Raw genomic sequence first — 22,747 nt, 5'->3', positions numbered from 1 at the left:
CGTCATTGCTTCTTGCAGCTCTGGTAGTACCACTCGAGCTTCTGGTGGGCCCGAGCCTTGTCGCACTTGGCAATGGCCTTGGGGCCCATGGGTTCTAGCTTCATCATCCTGACTCCTCTCGTTCTGTAGATGAAAAGCCTCTTCTTCCCCACACCAAATAGATCAACAGCTAAAAAAAATCCCCTAAACCAACTCTTTGTAATTACGTATTTTCAAAAAGATTGTAGCCACCTTAGCGAGACGAATTAATTAAAAAATAATACATGCAAAAAAACATTTTGGTATCTAGTTTTTGTATGCAAATAATTACATATTTAAATTTACCCTACAGTAAGGTTATCACTAAGGCTTCAAACCTTAGTGTGCCTAAGGTTTTATACCAAAAATTAAATACGAGCACCTAGAAAAAAACTAATTAATGTGTTAGAGTGAATAAGCACCTAAAAAAAACTAATTAATGACACTAGTTGGCAACCCGTGTTTTGCACGTCTTTTGAGGCTTCCAAAATCGAATTCTACCCAAACCTCCTCAAACCTCCTCCTCCTTTTCCCGAACCTCCAAATTCTTGCCACATGGAACGTGAAACTCTTTCTTAAGATAATATATGAGATATGCTTTGTAAAAGTTGCAAGAGGGATTTTTGGGTCACTCACTAATTAACACATATAGGTTGCTTGTGAAGTTGCATGATGTGAACACTACTTAGCAGGCTGCTCTCGCCTCCAGCGTTTGATGTGTTTTCATGGTTCTCTTCATCTGCGCATCGGCAGATCCCCTTCTTGGAGAACATTATTTCTTTGCCGTGGATTTTTCTGAAGACGGGATGTCCGAGGAGATGAGTATTTCTCTGTACAGAGGAAACCTTCACAGGGTCCCTGATGTTCCACGGCGATGGGCTCTTTCCAAGCCTTCCATGTCTCTACAAGTGTTTCAGAAAGCCGTAGCCAAACGGCAAGAAGCTGTCCATCGCATGCAGCAGAATCGGCAGTGTCCAGGTCAGTCAGCATCTGCGGCACTTGATAATGGCCAGTTAGGGCAAGACTATCGTCATGGGGAAGCATTTGATGACACGGATCATCTGTACAACAGTCATAAAGAACTGCATGATGGAGATGGTGCAAAAGATGGAGGTACGAAAAGGAAGAGAGAGTATGTGTCAGGGATGGACGCAGATGTAGGTAGCATCATGGCTGAGGACGATCTGTGCAAGGTCAGAGAGAGAAATCCTAGAATTGGCTCTGCGACAGATTCCATGATTGTGGAAGGCATGGCTGTGGATACCTTGGATGATAAATGTGATGACATGGATTGTGACCATGCATCTCAGCCTAATGGGATGTCTAACACACCGGAAAAATCCAGGGTTGTACTACAGACAGAAGGTGTTGATGTTACACATGGGAGGGATGATATTGAAGGAGGCACTCAGGTGGGAAATGACATGGCAACTGAGGAGAGAAGCAAAGAGAAAGAAGCCGAGAGACTTGAAGCGCCACGTACGCCAGCAGCCAGAGATGAGGAATGTATAAAACTGACAGAACTAGTAAGTTTGCTTATATTTTCATGTGGTTTTTCCTAATGCATTATATTGCTCTTAGTATATATCATGCCACATAAGATGGGTTGGCATACACTACGTTTGTTGAATGGTCACAAAATCGCATCATCTTCATTTTTTAACCAACTTTCATGTTGTGCCATGTGGATAACAAGTTATTTCTTGAATGCATGCCCCTTCTGTCACATGTACGCGGAAAGCAAAGAGAAAAGCTGAGCTTGAGGAAAAATTAAAACAGCTGCGAGAAACAAAACACCAGCTTGTACAGATACTAAAGCAGGTGGGGCTGAAGCCTGATCTATTGTTGTTGATTTGAGGTCAACAGTTCCTTTTTGGCAAAATGTGCATGTGATAATGACATTGCTTATTTCATGTTCTTGAAATGGCATCCCTGGTGAGAGCTTGATTTGTTTTCTGTTTTTAAGTTACCTGCGACTGAGACCAATTTTTTTCCCATGTGCTGATTGATGGTGGCTAAAGTAATTCATGACCCCCCGCCCCCCAAACCACAAAAAAGAAAAGAACCAGACAATTCACACAAGAAAAAAGTTGACAATGTATACACTATAACACTGTGCATAAGGAATTATTTATTGTAAAGTTTCTGGACTTTTGTGGTTGGTGTTGGCTTTGAAGTGTTTTTAGCAGGTTTAGTTTGCTCATTTGTAATGTATGTGGTAGGTGAAATTGTGCATTTGAGTTACCTCCTTGTTGTTTCCAATCAGGTTCTTATCAGTGAAGAAGAGTCTAAAAGAAAAGGCCAGGGTTTACCACAGTATTCAGCAGCGTATTCGATAGCTGGAACAGTGGATCAACCATTGGATCAGAGAACAGACGCTTCAGCAGATTTGGAAGAGGGTGAGTTGGAATATACCCGTAATCCTGGTCCACCAATAGTAGCTTATAGCCATGATAGCTATTTTCCTATTGCTCATCCTCCGCCAATGGGTGCTACACTTGGTAGACATTACAACAACTCTCAACAGCTGAATAAGGTACACACGTGTCTGTCTTGGTGTATGTGTTCAGTAACTCACCAATGCCACAAAAGCACCCATAATAACCGTAGATCGGATAGCCTCCTTTTCACGAAGTTTTCCAGTTTAAGTGATTACCATTTCTCTCCCATCTAAAAGCAACAAACCTGGTTGATTCCTAGAGGAGTCTTATGCCTAAATGCTCTTTGACTTTGAGACTTATTGTGGCTAATCCATTCTAATAATGTCTTCATCTTTTACTTTGGCTTATCTTGTTGGTTATGTTTTATCTCGTGTTCATGCTGGTGTTTGCTATAGCTTATAAATTCCATTTTCATTGACAAGATGCCATGCAATGAAGAGTGTCAATTTATTGGGCTCCATTGGTTGGTCACAACATGCAAACCTTCATTTGGCGTTGGCCTTCAATAGAATTCTTATGGGGTCTCAATTCTACGAACTATGCCATTTTTTGCAGGCTATGCTCATGGTTATCTTAGAATCTCATATCCTCATGATACTCTCTTGAATCTCCTTGTGCAAGCTAGATAAGTTGTGGTTGCTTGGGCCTCGACAAGGTACAAGCTATATTAGATTGTATGTACTTAAGACTTCCTAGGAAAGTGGGTCTTTGCTTGGCCTACAACCAACACGCACATGGATAAATTTTCCAACCTTGCAGCTCTTACAGATTTGCTTTGTGAAGACGCATTGCCAAAAAGTGGGTCTTTGCTTGGTCTACAACCAACACGCACATGGACAAATTTTCCAACCTTGCAGCTCTTACAGATTTGCTTTGTGAAGACGCATTGCCAAAAAGTGTCCATTACAAGCAAAGCACTTGGGGCCTTCCATGCATTATAGAAAGTGGCCTTAGAAGCACCACTCCTAAAGCTGGCATCATGTGATGACCCATTTGAGCTTATCACTGATGCTAGTAACCTTGCCATTGGTGCTGTTTTACAGCAAGAAGGTAGACCAATGGCTTACTACAGCTGCAAGTCGCCGAAAAGAATTATTCGGTTTATGACAAAGAGCTTTTAGGGGTGATCACCGCTAATGGAGTGACAAGCAAGCTAGGTGGAGTCAGATCCTCCAACAATTTGGAGGTATGACAGAATATGTCCTTGGCAAGGATAACCTTGTTGTTGACGCTCTTAGTCGAAGTCAACCATTCAGATGTTATAGGAGTTGATTGCTCTAGAGATTCAAGGAAAAGATTTGGATAGCATGAAAGCTAAATATGCAGAGTCGGTAGAATTCGGGACTCTATACAGTTTGGCCCTCAATTCAGAACCGGGTCATTACATCATCCAAGATGGCTGGTTGTTTTACAAGAACCGGTTGCACATACTCAAGGAGAAAAGACAAGCATTCTTCATGATGTCGACGACTCTTGTTGGGGGTCATCGAGGTGTCAACAGTACCTTGGAGAAGCTAGAGCAATTCTTTTATTGGCCAAAAATGCGAAGGATGTCTACCAGTATGTCCAAGTATGTCAAATCTATCAAAAGTGAAGGTTCCACTGACACATGCGGAAGCTTTGGCAGTCTTCTTTCACCCCTAAACACCTTTCCTGGGACATGCTTGATGCAAAACACAAACAAAAGGTGGAGATAAGAGAGAGAGATAGTTGAGTTTTAGTATATTCAATATAGTACAAAAAGGTACAATTCTTGGCAAGCCATAAGGTGATCTTGACTCAAAAGAGTGCTATCCTATTGATCCAATCCCTAGAGGAATGAATGCTTACAAAGAGCTCAACCTATTACTATTTATAAACCCTTGAAGCACATTTGGATTGATCGACCTACTGTCGGCTAGGTCCCTCGACAAACATCCCCAATTGCTGCAGCCGACAGAAAATTCTCATTGAATGCTGGCTGACAACCTCTTGGTCTTTTCCAGTGTTTTCCTTGTCCATGCTTAGTTGTTCTAGCTCCAAAACTCTGGTCTTAAATCTTGTCTTTATCTGTAGCCCCTTCAGGGATTAGCTATGGGGTTAATGTACATGTCATGCACATGACATCCACACTTGAAGCAGGTTGGGTTGCTACGACCTTTGTGTATTCCCGAGGGACCTTTTTAGGACATCCGTATGGATTTCGTAGGTTCTCTTCCAACCACGACGAGAACACTTCTAATGAGGATGCTGTTAGCATCATTGGAGGCCAACAAGACCATAGAGACATTCTCAGAGATCATTGAGTCAGTTAAGGAGCGCTTCCTAACCAAAGCACAGGAAGCATACACTAGGTAAGCCAACAAGTCTCACAGATATTTCAACTACAAGGAGGGAGATTGGGTATTTTTGCGCATCATGAAGCAATGGTTGGTGGAGGCAATTCTCAATGATACCCATTCATCTAGCATTGGGAGGACTCCCTATTGTTAGAAATTGTGCATCTCAGTGTATTTGTGTTTTTTCTATTTTATGGGATTTTATCTATTTTCTCATATTTTAGGAAGTCATGAGAAAATTATGGCTCAGGTGAATGACCTTCTTGAGAAAGGGTTGATTCGATTTAGTTCTTCGCCTTACTGTGCTCCAGTATTACTTGTTCAGAAAAAGGATGGCCAATATCGGTTTTTCTTAAGAGTGAACCCCAGTGATAAGGGCTTATACATAAGGGCATATGCATAAGGTTATACAGCCCTTAACAAGATAACCATCAAGAATAGGTTTTCGATTCCTAGAATCGATGATATTCTCGACAACCTTGAGGGAGTTGAATGTTTCAGTCGCATTGATCTTAAGAGTGGCTACCATCAAATTAGAGTGGTACCTCAAGATGTACACAAAATTGCTTTCAAGACATCATTTGGACCTCATGAATATTTGGTGGTTTGAGGGTTCTACTCCTATTTGGATCAAGAGTGGCCACCAATTATTTTGGAGAGGATCAAGTAAAAAACAATTGAATTATCAAGAAAGTTCGATGAAATTGGCTCTGGGTAGGAGTAGAGTAACAGTGTATAAACACTATTAACCTTTTACAATGGGGGAGGCTTCTATTTATAGGAAAAAGTGAGCCTCTAACCAAGCTAACTGATTCTAGAATTTTTTAGATCAGTTTGGTCAATTTTTGACCATTTTTGGGTCAGTTTAGCTTACTTTTTGGATCTAGATGAAACAAGAGAGAGGAGAGATGAAAATATCTCATTATTTTTGAGTTTAAAACTCCTCCACACATGTGAAATAGGCGCCTCCTTCATGAGGGGAGATCCTTTATAAGAGAATTCTAATTTTGATATAAAGATTCTTTACGCATCTATTTATGCATAAAAATCAACTTCAGTGGGAATAACACTTTTATAAAAATCCTTTTATGCATTTATTTATGCATTAAAATCAATTTTAATGAGTGGTGCCATTTGGTCTTACAAATGCTCCCGCCACTTTCAACAGAATGATGGATAGAATTTTTAGACCTCACCGCAAGTTCACGGAAACTTTTCTTGATGATATTATTATCTTTTCAAAGAGTGAGGCCGAGCATAAGGAACATGTTTGAAGAGCTTAGGAAACACAAGCTTTTTATCAATGGAGAGAAGAGTGAATTCTTTTTGTCAGAGATCCATTATCTGGGGCATATTGTTTCGAAAGAGGGTGCACGCGTGGATTCTGCAAAGATTCAAGCTATTAAGGACTGGCCAGAGCTTCAAAATGTTCATCAAGTCCGGAGTTTCATTGGCCTATGTTCTTACTATTGTCGATTTATTTGACACTTTGCTTTCTTGGCTTCTTTGTTGCATGATTTATCGAAGAAGAAAGTTGTATTCTGTTGGTCTCATTTAGAAAGAGTAGCTTTCCAAAAGTTATCTCATGGCCTGTTCTTATTATTCCAGATTTGCATAGACCCTTTTTGGTCGAGTGTGATGCATGTGGAGATTGTTTGGGGGTTGTTTTGAATCAAGAGGGGCATGCAGTGGCTTTTGAAATCTGCCGTCTATAGCATGCAGAATTGTATTCGCAGGTTTATGAGAAAGAGTTATTAGCCGTTATTCATTCCTTGCAAATGGAAACAATACTTTTTGGGGATTAAATTTATGGTTTGTCACATGGACTCTGCACTGTAGTGCATGGTGACAAGATGGCTCATCATCATCAGTGCAACATTGTACATTATTAGCACCTTTTTAGGATGATATTTGTCGTACGCCGTGACCCCATTGTAATCCTCAGTCCAGGATAAGTCAAGCACGAGCTATGTAGGTCATTCTCAGCCTTAGATAGTCAGTGAGTCAGTCCAAGTCCCTTAACCCACTTGCCGTGACCCCATTGTAATCCTCAGTCTAGGATAAGTCAGGCACGAGCTATGTAGGTCATTCTCAGCCTTAGACAGTCAGTCATTCAGTCCGTCCAAGTTTCTTAATCCACTTGAAGAGATGCATTCATGCATGTAGAGTCAGTAGAAGCCTTAGAGTTTGCATTAGGACATGTGTGCATTTATGCATAGCATTCATCCCATATGCATGTAGGCCATCTAGACCATTGTAGAAACCTTCAGATATCATCTAGCATTCGTCAGAATTTATCTAGTATTATTCCCATAATTTACAGCATTTTTTTGGGCATTTTTACATCATTTATTTATTTTAACGAGGACAAATGCAGTTGGCCAGCTCTGTAGCCAGCCGACCAGCATCCCTTGTCCATATAAATAGTTGAGCATGTAGTCCTTTCATTCATTCATATCATCATCAGCCTTGAAGCACTCAACGCTTGGAGCCTTCAGCACAAGGAGCTTAAGCGATTGCAGAATTCAGTACATCAGCTTTCAGCATTTTCCTCATCAGCATCTAGGAGCATCAACGCTTGAGCAATTCAGCTTCCATTCAGTAAAACGTAGCATCTACAGCATTCAGCCTACAGTACCCCTTGCGTTTTCAGCATTCATACAGTTTTCAGCATCCTCATATGCATTGTTTTGCTACAGCCACTTGGTGAAGGTAAAACTCAGCATTCATATTCATTTTCAGCATTCATACATAGTCTAGAACAGTCCCAATCAGCCCCTTCTCTTAGCCTCAGATTTGCGGCCTTCCTACATCCATTGGGAAGAGTTCATAGGCTCGAGATTGCTCATCATTGGTGTTTCTATAGCCGTGTACAATTCAGCCCAACTCTTGGTCTTCTGAGATCTTGCGTTTGGCTTATCGTCAGTCCACCGTCAGTCTCTTCAAAGAAATAAAGTAAATTCTATTTCGGTAACCGGATAGGGGGCCCTTCAGTGGGTAATTCGAGACCCCATACGGTGTACAGTTTCTCTCTCTCTCTCTCTCTCTCTCTCAAATCTCTTAAAGTTTGAAGTCTTAAAGTGGATTGCTAAACTCGCGAAACTCTGGAGAGAGAAGACGGTGTGAGCATTTGTGTGACAGGATCCTCAAATTATGAATACTTCCGTTGCATGTTACATTGGTATCAGATTCAGCTTGTCCACACACACTGTATCCTAGCAAGAAGGAGACCTTGCTCTTCCGACTACAGCAGACACCATAGCTCTACTCAGAGCTCAGAACCAGCTTCTCATGGAGTGCCTCCAACTCTTGACGAGGCTAGACGGAGAGAAGAAAAAGCAGAAGTTGAAGCAAGCAAGCAACAAGAAAAAGCAGATAGACGGGACTATGAGGAAGCCCAACGCAGGATCGAAGAAGACCAAGATCACAGATCCTCAAGATAGAGTCCACGTAGCGGCTCCCCAGCTTACAGGAAAGGTAATAACTTGGTGGCAACATTGGTCTAGTCTTCATATAGACCAGACCACAGGTGTCACAGCTTTTAGCTGGGATACGTTTATTTATGACCTAAAGACCAGATTGCTCCTGCCCCAGCATATGACCAGCCTGGTAGATGAGTTCTATGAACTCAAACAGAACGGGTCAGCAGTGCTTCAATTTTCCGGAAAGGTTATCACTTTAGCACAACAGTTAGGGCTATCTGAGCAGGCTAAGATAGATCAATTCATTCGTGGATTAGATCCCAACATCCGGTTCACAGTTTGCAACTTTGAACCTAGTACATATGACTGGGCTTTGACTCTTGCTCAAAATGAAGAAATGAAGATTAACGGAGGTAAGCCCAAACAATCATCATAGTCCAGTACCAAACCCCAGCAGCAGTAATCTGTTGCGCAGCCATAGGGGAGGGTAATGCATCTTCTAAAGATACTACTAAGGACGACAATAATAGCTCTAGTTCAGGAGGTAAGAAGGATAAAGAATTTAAGCCTAAGAAAATCCCTGAGGAAAAGGCTAAACAGGCATCACTAGAGGTTATTTTTCTCTAGAGGAGCAAAGGAAATACCAGTCAGAAAACAGATGTTTTTTCTGTCATATCATAGGGCATGGTAAGAAGGATTGCCACAAATGGCAAGCGGAGCAAGCCTCCAAAGCACCTTCTGCTACAGTTGCCACAGCATCTCTAGCTACTCCAGCCCCGCCTACTACCACAAATGCGGTTCAGCTTTTACCTTCTATGCATCCTATGCCATCCATGGTATTTGATGCTAAGCAGGAGGGTGAGAGCGATGTTGCACAGAAAAGCCACATCCGAGATTACGGCTTTGCCAAGGGCCGGCAGTTTGTAGTCCTGTTTGACATGGGAAGTTCTGAGGACGCCATCTCTCCCCAGTTGGCTAACAAGATGAGCTACACATTAGTACCATATCATTTGGATGTGGACGGGTTCACACCTGGTCTCTGCACCCACGTATCTCAGAAGGCATAGCAGTTTGCCTTTGAAGCTCAAAAGGCCTCATTCCAACGAGATTTCATTGTCTAGCCTCTTTTGGGGTGTGACATGATCTTAGGAATCCAGCGGTTTCGTCAATATGAGCCTATTCCCGATTGGGGGTAGGACACTTTTACTATCTGTAAAGGTTTTTTTGAGCTCGTCATGATTTGTGGGGATAGAAGCATTCTTGGCATCCCATTGATTTCGCACCTCCAGGCCTGAAGGGAGCGGAAGGAGCACTACTTTATGTTCGTGCTCAGACAGCCTCTACCTCATTGGTAGCACCTATCTCATCTTCAGTCCCACAGTTAGCAGACCTCCTGTCCAGACATTAGGACATTATGCTTAGGGACGATCTTCTGCCCAGTCTCTCTCCATCACGTCCTGAGGACCATCATATCGATTTGGTCCTTGGATCAGAACCTCCTAGCAGGTTCCCCTATCGTCTTTCCAAGACTTTAGAGGGCGAGCTAGAAAGACAGTTAGTTGAGCTCCTTCGAGCTGGATTCGTTCGGCCTTCTTCCTTACCATTTCTTGCAAACATCCTATTTATCCAAAAGAAGGACAAGTCTGGACGCCTTTGTGTAGACTACAAGGCATTGAATAAACTCACCATCAAGAATAAGTTTCCTATGCCAAGCATTGAGTACATTTTGGAGCGTTTAGACAGTTGAAATTTTTTCACTAAGATCGACCTCAAGAGTGGTTACTATCAAGTCCGTATTTTCGATGCTGACATTCCAAAAACAACTTTCCGGATAGAGCGTGGTCACTACGAGTTCGTAGTCATGCCTTTTGGGCTTACTAATGCACCCGCAACCTTCAATAAAACGATATCCAGGATTTTCGCAGTCCTCATTGGTAAGTGTGTCTTTATCTTTCTTGATGACATACTTGTATTCTCTGCCACTGCGGAGCAGCATGAGAAAGATGTGGAGAAAGTCTTGCAACTTTTGCGAGATAATGGACTCTAAATAAACGCCAAAAAGTCTATCTTCGGCGTTAAAGAGGTTCAATACTTGGGCTATATCATCGGTTCCGATGGGATTCGATTGGACCTCTCAAAGGTTCAAGAGATCTTGGATTGGGACATCCCTCAGACTGCCCAAGAGATCCGTTCTTTCGTAGATCTTTGTCAAGCCTACAGCACCCATGTTCACCAGTTTTCCAACCTTGCAGCACCTCTCACCGACTTGCTCAAGGGGGTGAAGACTCGTAGACAAAAGTCTCAGTCACACAGGCAAGGCGCTTGATGCATTTCGTGCACTCCAGAAAACTGCCTCAGAAGCACCTGTTTTGAAGTTAGTATCTTGGGATGAACCTTTTGAGGTCATTATCGATGTAAGTAATGTAGCCATAGGTGCAGTTCTCCAGTAGGACAATAGACCCGTGGCCTACTATAGTCGAAAGTTGGATGTCGCCGAAAAGAATTATTCTGTTTATGACAAAGAGCTTTTGGGTGTGATCACAGCGCTTAGACATTGGAAGCCTTTCTTATATGGACAAGTCTTCACAGTAAAAACAGAACACCAAGCACTTAAGTGGCTTTAAAACATGCCAAGTGTCCAGTGGAGTGATCGGCAAGCTAGGTGGAGCCAACTCTTCCAACAATTTGGAGGAATGATTGAGTACATCCTTGGTAAGCATATCCTAGTTACAGATGCTCTTAGTCGAATGGCCAGCATCCAGGCAGTGCAGGAGTCTACCATTCTCGAAATCACAGGGAAGGACTTAGATAGCATGAAAGACTAGTATGTCGACTCCCCTGAGTTTGGTACTCAGTATAATTTGGCCCTCACTTCTGAGCCTTGCCATTATTTAGTGCAAAACGGTTGGTTGTTCTTCGAGAACTGTCTCTGTGTCATTCAGGAAAAGCGATTAGCTCTTCTCCATGATGCCCATGACTCCTTAGTTGGAGGACATAGAGGTTGCAACAGTACCCTGAGAAATTATAACGGTCCTTTTATTGGCCAAAAATGAGGCGTGATATATATTCCCATATTCAAGTCTGTAAGATTTGTCAAAAAGTTAAGGTTCCACATACAAAGAAGGCTGGGTGACTTCAACCTTTGCCTATTATCGACGGACCTTTCATCGACATATCTATGGACTTTGTAGGGCCTCTACCAGCATCCACCGGATCCCGTAACACTCAGTGTTTTACCATTGTGGATCGCTTCAGTAAATTGTGCATGCTTATCCCATGCAAGCATACAGCCACAGCTGAGGACGTAGTCCGTCTTTTTCCCAAACATTGGTATCCCATTTGTGGTTTGCCTAGCACTATTACATTAGACAGAGATTCCAAGTTTACCTCGCATTTCTGGAGGGCATTATTCGAAAACTTTGGAACTATGTTATAGTTGTCTAGTGCATTCCATCCCCAGACAGACGGCCAGACAGAAATCTATAACCAGTTGGCCTTTGATGTTCTCAAGTCATATTGTCATGATGAGCAGTCCAAATGGGAACATTATCTTCCATTGGTCCAAGCCATCTTGAACGATACTCATTCATCCAGTGTTGGACGGACTCCGCATGAAGCAGCCTTTGGTCACCATTTCTCTTCTCTTTTGACGAGATTGGTGTCTCCATCTCTCGAGGCTAATAATACGATGAAAGCATTTTCCGAAATCATAGAGTCAATCAAGGACTGCTTGACCAAAGCACATGAAGCTTATAGCAGACAGGCAAATAAGTCTAGACGAGATGTCCACTTCAAGGAAGGGGATTGGGTCTATTTGCACATCATGAAACAGAGATTGAAACAAGTGGGCAAACGTTGTCCCAAGCTTTCATTTCGTAGTTTTGGACCTTTCCCAATACTTAAAAAGATAAGTGATGTCTCCATGAGGTTGAAGTTGCCTAACAGTTGGACAATGCATGATGTTTTCCATGTTTCTTGGCTAAAACCATATGTTGGACCAGAAGTTTTTGATGTTTCAGATGAACAGCAGCCAGACGTGGTAGACGAAGCCGAAGTCATCGAGCCTGAGCAGATCCTTCTTCATTGTTGGAAGCATGGTTCCGGTCGATGGATACGTTAGTTCTATACGAAGTTTCGAGATCGAGGTACCCACGAAGCCGTTTGGCTCGACGAGGAGTTCTTTCAAGAGTACCCCCCAGTTGTTGGCGGACTACTTGGACGCCATGAACTTGCCGCCAAGCTAAGCAGGAGGGAATGTCACATGCACTCTGCACTGTAGTGCAGGGTGACAAGATGGCTCATCATCATCAGTGCAACATTGTACATTATTAGTACCTTTTAGGATGATATTTGTTGTACGTTGTGATCCCATTGTAATCCTCAGTCCAAGATAAGTCAAGCACGAGCTACGTAGGTCATTCTCAGCCTTAGATAGTGAGTCAGTCAGTCCGCCTTAGGCAGTCAGTTAGTCAGTTCAAGTCCCTTAACCCACTTGAAGATATGCATTCATGCATGTAGAGTCAGTAGAAGCCTTAGAGTTTGCATCAGCACATGTGTCATAGCATTCATTCCATATGCATGTAGGCCATCTAGACCATTGCATATGTCGACTCCCCTGAGTTTGGTACTCAGTATAGTTTGGCCCTCACTTCTGAGCCTGGCCACTATTCAGTACAGAACGGTTGGTTGTTCTACAAGAACCGTCTCTGTGTCACTCGGGAAAAGCGTTCCGCTCTTCTCTACGATGCCCATGACTCCTTAGTTGGAGGACATAGGGGTATCAACAATACCCTCGAGAAATTAGAACGGTCCTTTTATTGGCCAGAGATGAGGCGTGATGTCTATGCACATGTACAAGCCTGTAAGATTTGTCAAAAAGTCAAGGTTCCCCATACAAAGAAGGCAGGTTTACTTTAACCTTTGCCTATCCCCGACGGACCTTTTATCGACATATCTATGGACTTTGTAGGGCCTCTACCAGCATCCACTGGATCCCGTAACACTCAGTGTTTTACCATTGTGGATCACTTTAGTAAGTTCTGCATGCTCATCCCATGTAAGCATACGGCCACAGCCGAGGACGTAGCCCGTCTGTTTCTCAAGCATTGGTATCCAATTTGTGGTTTGCCTAGCACCATAACATCAGATAGAGATTCCAAGTTTACCTCGCATTTCTGGAGGGCATTATTTGAAAACTTTGGAACTAAGTTGCAGTTGTCTAGTGCATTCCATCCCCAGACAGATGGCCAGACAGAAATTTATAACCAGTTGGCCTTTGATGTCCTCAAGTCATACTGTCATGACCAGCAGTCCAAATGGGAGCACTATCTTCCATTGGTCCAAGCTATCTTGAACGACACGCATTCATCTAGTGTCGGACAGACTCCATATGAAGCAGCCTTTGGTTGCCGTTTTTCTTCTCTTTTGACGAGAATGGTGTCTCCATCTTTAGAGGCTAATAAAACCACGGAAGCATTTTCCGAGATCATTGAGTCAGTCAAGGACCGCTTGACCAAAGCTCAGGAAGCATATAGCAGACAGGCAAATAAGTCTAGACGAGATGTCCACTTCAAGGAAGGGGATTGGGTCTATTTGCGTATCATGAAGCAGAGATTGAAACAAGTGGGCAAACGTTGTCCCAAGCTTTCATTCCGTAGTTTTGGCCCTTTTCCAATAGTTAAGAAGATAAGTGATGTCTCAATGAAGTTAAAGTTTCCTGCCAGTTGGACAATGCATGATGTTTTCCATGTTTCTTGGCTAAAACCATATGTTGGTCCAGAAGTGTTTGATGTTTCAGATGAACAGCAGCCAGACGTGGTAGACGAGGCAGAAGTTATTGAGCCTGAGCAGATCCTTCTTCATCGATGGAAGCATGGTTCCGGTCGACGAATTCGTCAGTTCTATACGAAGTTCCGAGATCGAGGCACCCACGAAGCCGTATGGCTCGACGAGGAATTCTTCCAGGAGTACCCCCAGTTATTGGCGGACTACTTGGAAGCCATGAACCTGCCGCCAAGCTAATCAGGAGGGAATGTCACATGCACTCTGCACTCAGTGCATGGTGACAAGATGGCTCATCATCAGAAGTGCAACAGTTGTACAGTTTTAGAACCCAATAGGATGATAATTGTCGTACGCCGTGACCCCATTGTACATCCTCAGTCCAGGATAAGTCAGGCACGAGCTACGTAGGTCATTCCTTAGCCTTAGCGGGTCAGTCAGTCAGTCAAGTCCCTTAACCCACTTGGAGAGAATCATTCATGCATGTAGAGTTAGTAGAAGCCTTAGGGTCCGATCCTCCGAGATCTTGCGTTTGGTTTATCTATAGTCCACAGTCATTCTCTCTAAAGAAATAAAGCAAATACTATCCCGTTATCGGGATAGGGGGCCCCTCAGTGGGTAATTCGGGACCCAAAATACAAAGACTTCCGCTGCATATCACAGAAGCCTTCACAATCTGGCATAGCCCCGTAACATGCGATGGATCATGGCGTCCCATACCACCATGATACACCCCATACTCGTGGTATGATTACTACAAAACACCAGTTTGTGGATCTGTCGCGATTTATCAAAAACAATAAATGCCAATGGCTGACCATGTGCCACAAACTGAAACAAGTTCTCGAAAGGAAGAACTTCGAACGAGACTAGTGATCATAATTCGGTCCAGAGATTAGACAATATCTGTGTACACAAAGAAGAACAACCTTGACCAGCATCGCAGTCAAGGTATCTGTCTAAACCCAGAAAATCTTGGAAACCAAAACTTGCTTCCAAAAACTTATGCGCATAGCGCAATTGAATAACCATGATTCAATAGTCTTGGTATAAGAATAGGCGGGTATACTTGGAATAGCGTGAATATCTGTACACACTCCTGCTATATGGACATAAAACTAGAGGACCATCAAAACCTTAAGGACTGTAAGGCTAAAAAGGTACATATTGGGTATTTCATAACCGTCTTGTCATGCAATCTGACAACGAATCCCAACTTGTAAACTTAATCTAGATGCCCTCTATCAAATATCCGTGTAGCCACAATGTCAATGTGTAGTCAACTATTCCTCAATCCTACATGTGTAGATAAGCCTTGCCTATCAACCCAACAACGAAAACAATGGTCATTCCAATATTTGTAGGGTATTAGGTCTATGTCTTGCATGGACCTCATAGTCACCAGAAACGTTTCGGGGTTTTTGAGGTTTCGGGGCAAAACGTTTCGGCTTTCGGCTAAGAAACGCAAAGGTTTTGGATTTTTTTCTATATAGTTTTGCATTGCTAAAGTTCCAAACGATAGGAACTTTTAACATTTTGAGAAACAATTTTTTTTTGAGAAACCAAAAAAATCAGGAGTTTCTGAAACGTTTCGAAATGTTTTTTGCGTTTCGGGATTTCGGGGTTTCTCACTCCAGAAACGCGTTTTCATGTGACTATGTGCATGGTACAAGGCCATGACTAACTCTTGTATGTGTGTATAAAGTTCTTGGAGTAAAAACTCCCATGTGTACTCCAGAACAAACACGTGTACTTGCATAACACAGTACAACACTGTTGTTTTAGTGTTAAACCCTATCTTGCATGTTCCTTGCATGAGAAAAATAAACACATATCTCATAACACGCTAGTTTAATAACTGAGAATGAAACACGTGCATCCGAAACTCGCAAGTACACCACAAGGTCTCGTATACAACCACAAAGTACACCATAAAAGAAAAACATGTAAAAACGGTCCCATGCTTTTCTAAAAAAAAGTCCATTTTTGTTCAAAAAGTCATGCCATGCTTTAAAAAAACATCATGCATTTATCTTGTCGAGACTATCGAGCCATTCTTGGATCCACCAATGTGTGTGCGGATTCGTACGTGAATCCCACGTATCACGAGCCTCTTGGAACTACTTGACAACTCCACGGTCATCGTTTGGTAAAGGCATGGAGCACCCATCAACTTTGGGTCCGACATCATCCGTAAGGTGGGTAATGCGCTCCCGAGTATGTTTCAGCTTTTCGACTGGTAGTGGATAAAACCCAAGCCATCCCGGCTGTCACTTGCATCCCGCACTTGGATACCACGTAGACATTTCTGTACAGAAGGTGCAGGACCTGGGATGAACTGGTCCCATGTGAGCCCAGTCCGGGACGAGTCAGCTAGGGATCCATCTCAGTTGTCCGAGGTCAGGTGTGCATTGTCCTGCATAGAAGTCTAAGGTCAGGTGTGCACTAACCTGCACATGAAACAGTGCCAGTCCGCGCTGTGAGTCTCCCTCTAGAATGATGTCAGTGATTCTGTGTATCGGGTATGGTACCGGATGCTAGATCACTGAGTAGTTAGTGTCTAGGACAAGGGGCCAGCCCATAGGGTTACCCTGGATCTTAGTGTGGGCATGGGAATGGTGTGGAACCATCCCCATGAGGGCCAGGAAGGCCTAGGCTGAACCCACCAGCCATGGAGGGGCCCTAGGACAGCCCTAGGGCAAGAATAAGGCAAATTCCAGGAGTTTACAGCCTTTACATGGCTGTAGGGCAAGTATGGGGCAGCCCATACAGGCTGCCCATGTGATATGCAGCGGAAGTCTTTGTATTGGAAGATCCTGTCTTCTGTATCCTGAGTATCGTGAGTTTAGCAATCCACTTTAGTACTTCAAACTTTAAAGAGATGTGAGAGAGAGAGATGAGAACTGTACACCAGATTGGGTCCCGAATTACCCACTGAAGGTCCCCTTATCCCGATAACGAGATAGTATTTGCTTTATTTCTTTAGAGAGAATGATTGTGGACTGTAGATAAGCCAAACGCAAGATCTCGGAAGATCGAAGATTGGCTGAACTATACACGGCTGTAGAAACACCTCGATGACCTGATCTCGAGCCTATGCACTCTTCCCAAGGGCATGAAGAAGGGCTGCACACCTGAGGCTGAGAAAAGAAGATGGTGGACTGTTCTACACTATGTTAGAATGCTGTAAATGCTTATGAATGTTGTGTTACCTTCACTAGATGACTGTTGCATGTATGGATGATGCACAGAAGGCTGGATACTAATGTAAACTGATGATTCAGGGCTGAGAACCGCTGTAGACTGAAACGCAAACTTGTAGGGATGATGCTGTAAATGCTTATGAATGCACACCTGAGGTTGAGAAAAGAAGATGGTGGACTGTTCTACACTATGTTAGAATGCTGTAAATGCTTATGAATGCTGTGTTACCTTCACCAGATGACTGTTGCATGTATGGATGATGCACAGAAGGCTGGATACTGATGTAAACTGATGATTCAGGGCTGAGAACTGCTGTAGACTGAAACTCAGCCTTGTAGGGATGATGCTGGACTGAAACGCAGGTGTGCTGCTGCTGGACAGAAATTGCTGCTGGACAGAAAGGTAGGTGACTGTACGGCTGTTGAACTGAAGTGTAAACGCAGCTGACTGCACGGTTGGTTCACATGCAGAAAACGCAAGCTGTATGCTGGTACAGGGACTGAGCTGATGCTGGTTGTAGGCGCCTAGGGCTGTAGGGACTGCTGAACTGCAGGTGTTGGATGAACAAGGCTGGCTGAAGCAACCTCAAGCACTCCAAGGGCTGGATGAGACTAGTCTAGTGCTGAAGGCAAGGGAACTCCTAGGGTTGAGGAGGAAAGCTCTTAGCACACTGAAGACTGAATGATAAACTAAGCTCTATGCAAGCCTATTTATACTAACTAGAGGTTGGTCAAGTTGGCTGGTCATTTAATAATGTTTATATTTATAAAAGACAATAAATGCTAAATAAATACTGGAAAAAATACCAGATAAATCCTAGTAAATTCCCTAAGACTTCTGGGATGTTCTAAATGATGCACAGGCATATGAATGCATATTATGCAAGATGCAGAGTGCTTTCTGATGCAAACCCTAAGGCTTCTACTGACTCTACATTCATGAATGATTCTCTCCAAGTGGGTTAAGGGACTTGACTGACTGACTGACCTGCTAAGGCTGAGGAATGACCTACGTAGCTCGTGTGCCTGACTTATCCTGGACTGAGGATGTACAATGGGGTCACGGCGTACGACAAATATCATCCTATTGGGTTCTAATACTGTACAAATGTTGCAATTCTGATGATGAGCCATCTTGTCACCATGCACTGAGTGCAGAGTGCATGTGACATTCCCTCCTGCTTAGCTTGGCGGCAGGTTCATGGCTTCCAAGTAGTCCGCCAATAACTGGGGGTACTCCTGGAAGAACTCCTCGTGTAACCATACGGCTTCGTGGGTGCCTCGATCTCGGAATTTTGTATAGAACTGACGTATCTGTCGACTGGAACCATGCTTCCATCGATGAAGAAGGATCTGCTCAAGCTCAATAACTTCTGCTTCATCTACCACGTCTGGCTGCTATTCATCTGAAACATCAAACACTTCTGGACCAACATATGGTTTTAGCCAAGAAACATGGAAAACATCATGCATGGTTCAACTGGTAGGCAATTTTAACTTCATGGAGACATCACTTAACTTTTTGACTATTGGAAAAGGGCCAAAACTACGGAATGAAAGCTTGGGACAATGTTTGCCCACTTGTTTCAATCTTTGTTTCATGATACACTGAGAGACCCAATCCCCTTCCTTGAAGTGGATATCTCGTCTAAACTTACATGCCTGTCTGTGAACTGAATGATGGCCAGGCTCAAAATTGAGGGCCAAACTGGGTTGAGTACAAAACTCTGCGGAATCGACATACTGATCTTCTAAGTCTTTTCCAGAGATGTTGAGAATGGTAGACTCCTGACTGGTCGGGATGCTGGTCTTTCTACTAAGAACATCTGCTACTAGGTTATACTGACTAGGGATGTACTTAATCATTCCTCCAACTTGTTGGAAGAGGTGACGCTGTCTAGTGTCATGACCTTGTGAAAATGGAACAGCACAAGTGTGGGCATGGTGGTTGCTGAGCAAAAATATTAAATGATTCACATTTGGGGTGCCCGGACAAAGAGAATGATGTGTGGACACCCTCAGGTGTGAAGGGGGACCAAGAACATTAACATTTTTAATGTTCTAACCTTGGGGTGGCCCCTAGGCCTTAGTGGCCCCTAGGGAACTTTAATAAATATTAAAGTTGGGGCCCTAGGACAATTTTGGAGAGAGGCCACTCCACTTTTGGAGTTACACGCCTTTCTCATCTCTCTCTCTCTCTCTCTCTAGCTTTTTGGGAATACGTGCAAGCAAGCTTCATGCATAGAGAAGAGAAGACAACTGTCGACTGTTTTGCTGCTGTGTGTGAGAAGAGCAAGCTGTTTAGACAGGCCGTACAGAGCTGTACGACAGCAAGTATAGATGTACGGACTGCTGCAGGTTCAGGCGGCGCTGACAGAAGCTGAAAGCAGGTACAGTACGTGCTGCAGGTTGTGCTGCTGGTACAAGCGCAGCTGACAGGACAGCACAGACACCTGTACGGACAGGTACAGGCTGACATAGACAGCGCAGACCTGTACGGATAGGTGCAGGCTGTCAAGTACGGTTCTGTCCAGCAGGTACATGTGGAATCAGCTGCAGGCGCAGAGATAGTACGGACAGGTACAATACGCTGACCTGTACGGACAGGTACCGGCTTCCGTTCAGTCCTGAACAGACTGCAGGTGGTGCATCTCCTGCTGTAGCAGTTGCAGGCAGTGCTTTACCAGAGTTTAGTTGGTACATCAGTCAAGTGGTTGCAGGGAGGCAAGTACAGACAGTTTCTTGCAAGTACAAACTGGTACGATTAGCCTCACGAGTGCAGAACCACGTGGTGATTCGGTAAGCTCTGAACTTGTCCATTTTTCTTTCTTTCCATTGGCTTATGTCTGCTGCAGAGTTGTGGATACGGTGTGTGTGGACAATCTGAATCTGATACCAATGTGATATGCAGCGGAAGTCTTTGTATTGGAAGATCCTGTCACACAAATGCTCACACCGTCTTCTGTATCCTGAGTTTCGTGAGTTTAGCAATCCACTTTAGTACTTCAAACTTTAAAGAGATATGAGAGAGAGATATGAGAACTGTACACCAGATTGGGTCTCGAATTACCCACTGAAGGGCCCCTTATCCCGATAACGAGATAGTATTTGCTTTATTTCTTTAGAGAGAATGACTGTGGACTGTAGATAAAGCCAAACGCAAGATCTCGGAATATCGAAGATTGGCTAAACTGTACACGGCTGTAGAAACACCTCGATGACTTGATCTCGAGCCTATGCACTCTTCCCAAGGGCATGAGGAAGGGCTGCACACCTGAGGCTGAGAAAAGAAGATGGTGGACTGTTCTACACTATGTTAGAATGCTGTAAATGCTTATGAATGTTGTGTTACCTTCACTAGATGACTGTTGCATGTATGGATGATGCACAGAAGGCTGGATACTGATGTAAACTGATGATTCAGGGCTGAGAACTGTTGTAGACTGAAACGCAGACCTGTAGGGATGATGCTGGACTGAAACGCAGGTGTGCTGCTGCTGGACAGAAACACAGGTGACTGTACGGCTGCTGAACTGAACTGTAAACGCAGATGACTGTACGGCTGGTTCACATGCAGAAAACGCAGGCTGTATGCTGGTACAGGGACTGAACTGATGCTGGTTGCAGGCGCCTAGGGCTGTAGGGACTGCTGAACTGCAGGTGTTGGATGAACAAGGCTGGCTGAAGCAACCTCAAGCACTCCAAGGGCTGGATGAGACTAGTCTAGTGCTGAAAGCAAGGGAACTCCTAGGGTTGAGGAGGAAAGCTCTTAGCACACTGAAGACTGAATGATAAACTAAGCCCTATGCAAGCCTATTTATACTAACTAGAGGTTGGTCAAGTTGGCTGGTCATTTAATAAAGTTTATATTTATAAAAGACAATAAATGCTAAATAAATACTATAAAATATGGAAAAAATACGAGATAAATCCTAGTAAATTCCCTAAGACTTCTGGGATGTTCTAAATGATGCACAGGCATATGAATGCATATTATGCAGGATGCAGAGTGCTTTCTGATGCAAACCCTAAGGCTTCTACTATCTCTTTATGCATGAATGATTCTCTCCAAGTGGGTTAAGGGACTTGACTGACTGACTGACCCGCTAAGGCTGAGGAATGACCTACGTAGCTCGTGCTTGACTTATCCTGGACTGAGGATGTACAATGGGGTCACGACGTAGGACAAATATCATCCTACTGGGCTCTAATACTGTACAAATGTTGCACTTCTGATGATGAGCCATCTTGTCACCATGCACTGAGTGCAAAGTGCATGTGACAGCCCAGCCCTTGGAATGTGGGCAAAGGCTGTGCCCAGCACTCTAGAAGCAGGCGCATGATGCCCAGCCATCTAGGGAATAATGTGCAGCATTCTAGGTGATTTTTTCAGCATTTAATGCTGTTATCTCAGTCGTGGGAGACATTTAGAACTGGCCGCCTGTTTATCTACTGGCCGACTGCTGTTGGGAAGTAGTATAAATAGTGGAGGCCACAATCCCATTACTTCATCTCATTATTCACCAAGAGCTCAAGCAAATCAAGGACTAGACAAGCCAAGGGAGTTGCTTATTAAAGGGGTGGAGTACCGAAGGTCAAGGGAATGGATTTCCCAGCCAAGAAAGGTCAAGAAATTTGTATTTTCTTTTTAGATTCACATCATTCTAATAAAGCAAATACACCATCCGTGGTGGGGGCCCTACAGAGGGTAATTGGGACTCAATATTGTGGGACACAGACGAAGCCACTAACAGAGATACACATGGCAGTATGGAACTGTAATGGTTCACTATGGGTGCAGCCTGGACGACTGGAGCATGTTATGGTGGGGAGAGACATCATACTTCTGACAGAGACACATCAGAGCCCAGAGAGGACTACCTCGGGTAGAGGGATTCCAGTGGGAGTCAGCATAGAGGAGGACCACACGCCAGGGTACCTCGAGAGGGTCGCGGGGAGTAGCAGTTCTATTCAGACGGGAGCTACAGGGGAGACTGAGAGTGGTAGCATAGGATCCAGAGGCCAGATACATGTGGATCAGCTTACAGCTCTCACAGGACAAGGTTATATACATAGCTCTATGTTACTTTTCTCCATCAGGATCCTCCTATGTCATTACAGAGGACATGCCATAGGCGGAGGAGACAGGAGCCTCGCCATACACTTGTCTGTCAGAGGAGATTATGCATTATTCTACACTAGGGGAAGTATTTCGGTACAGGAAGCTATCTGCCGCCTACAGCATGGACGGGCCGCCGACCATATGGGCATGCAGGGTGAGCATCTCATATATGCAGTAGATTCTTTGGCTCCTTTTCTTGCACACCTGTTTAACAGGGCACTAGCAGAGGGTTTGCCTGCGGAGTGGACGATGCACACCATTGTGCCGATTCACAAAACAGGGGATATGCTCGATCCGAGCAACTACAGGACGGTTATGGTTGGCCACGTGCTGGCCAAACTCTATGGTGCAGTGTTGGAGCAAGAGCTTAGCTTATATGCTGAGCGAGCAGGTTTACGCTCATCAGGGCAGGCAGGCTTCAAGAGAGCTTTCTCTACCACTG

The 22,747-nt window shown here is 43.9% G+C and overlaps 1 protein-coding gene across 5 annotated transcripts in view; it reads left to right on the top strand.

The window, feature by feature from the left end:
- Nucleotides 1-649: 649 nt before the first annotated feature.
- Nucleotides 650-22,747, top strand: part of LOC147632928 (uncharacterized) — a 33,880-nt gene continuing 11,782 nt past the window's right edge. For 2 of the 5 annotated variants that reach the window (XR_015267066.1, XM_086805923.1), the window contains exons 1-2: nucleotides 652-1,544; nucleotides 2,285-2,554. Coding sequence is in view for 3 of the 5 variants with exons in the window: in XM_086805923.1 (XP_086662049.1) it covers nucleotides 744-1,544; nucleotides 2,285-2,554 (1,071 nt within the window). In the remaining 2 variants the exon portion in view is untranslated. Of the gene's footprint in view, nucleotides 1,545-2,284; nucleotides 4,222-22,747 lie in introns of those variants that run through there. The other 3 variants (XR_015267067.1, XM_086805924.1, XM_086805922.1) reach the window with 2 other exon arrangements.

The sequence above is a fragment of the Cibotium barometz genome, chromosome 12 (genome assembly GCF_041138505.1).
Source record: "Cibotium barometz isolate CiBa-2024 chromosome 12, ASM4113850v1, whole genome shotgun sequence".
NCBI classification, from domain to species: Eukaryota; Viridiplantae; Streptophyta; class Polypodiopsida; order Cyatheales; family Cibotiaceae; genus Cibotium; species Cibotium barometz.
Note: the sequence above shows the minus strand (reverse complement) of the source record. Positions and strands in the feature narration are given on the sequence as shown.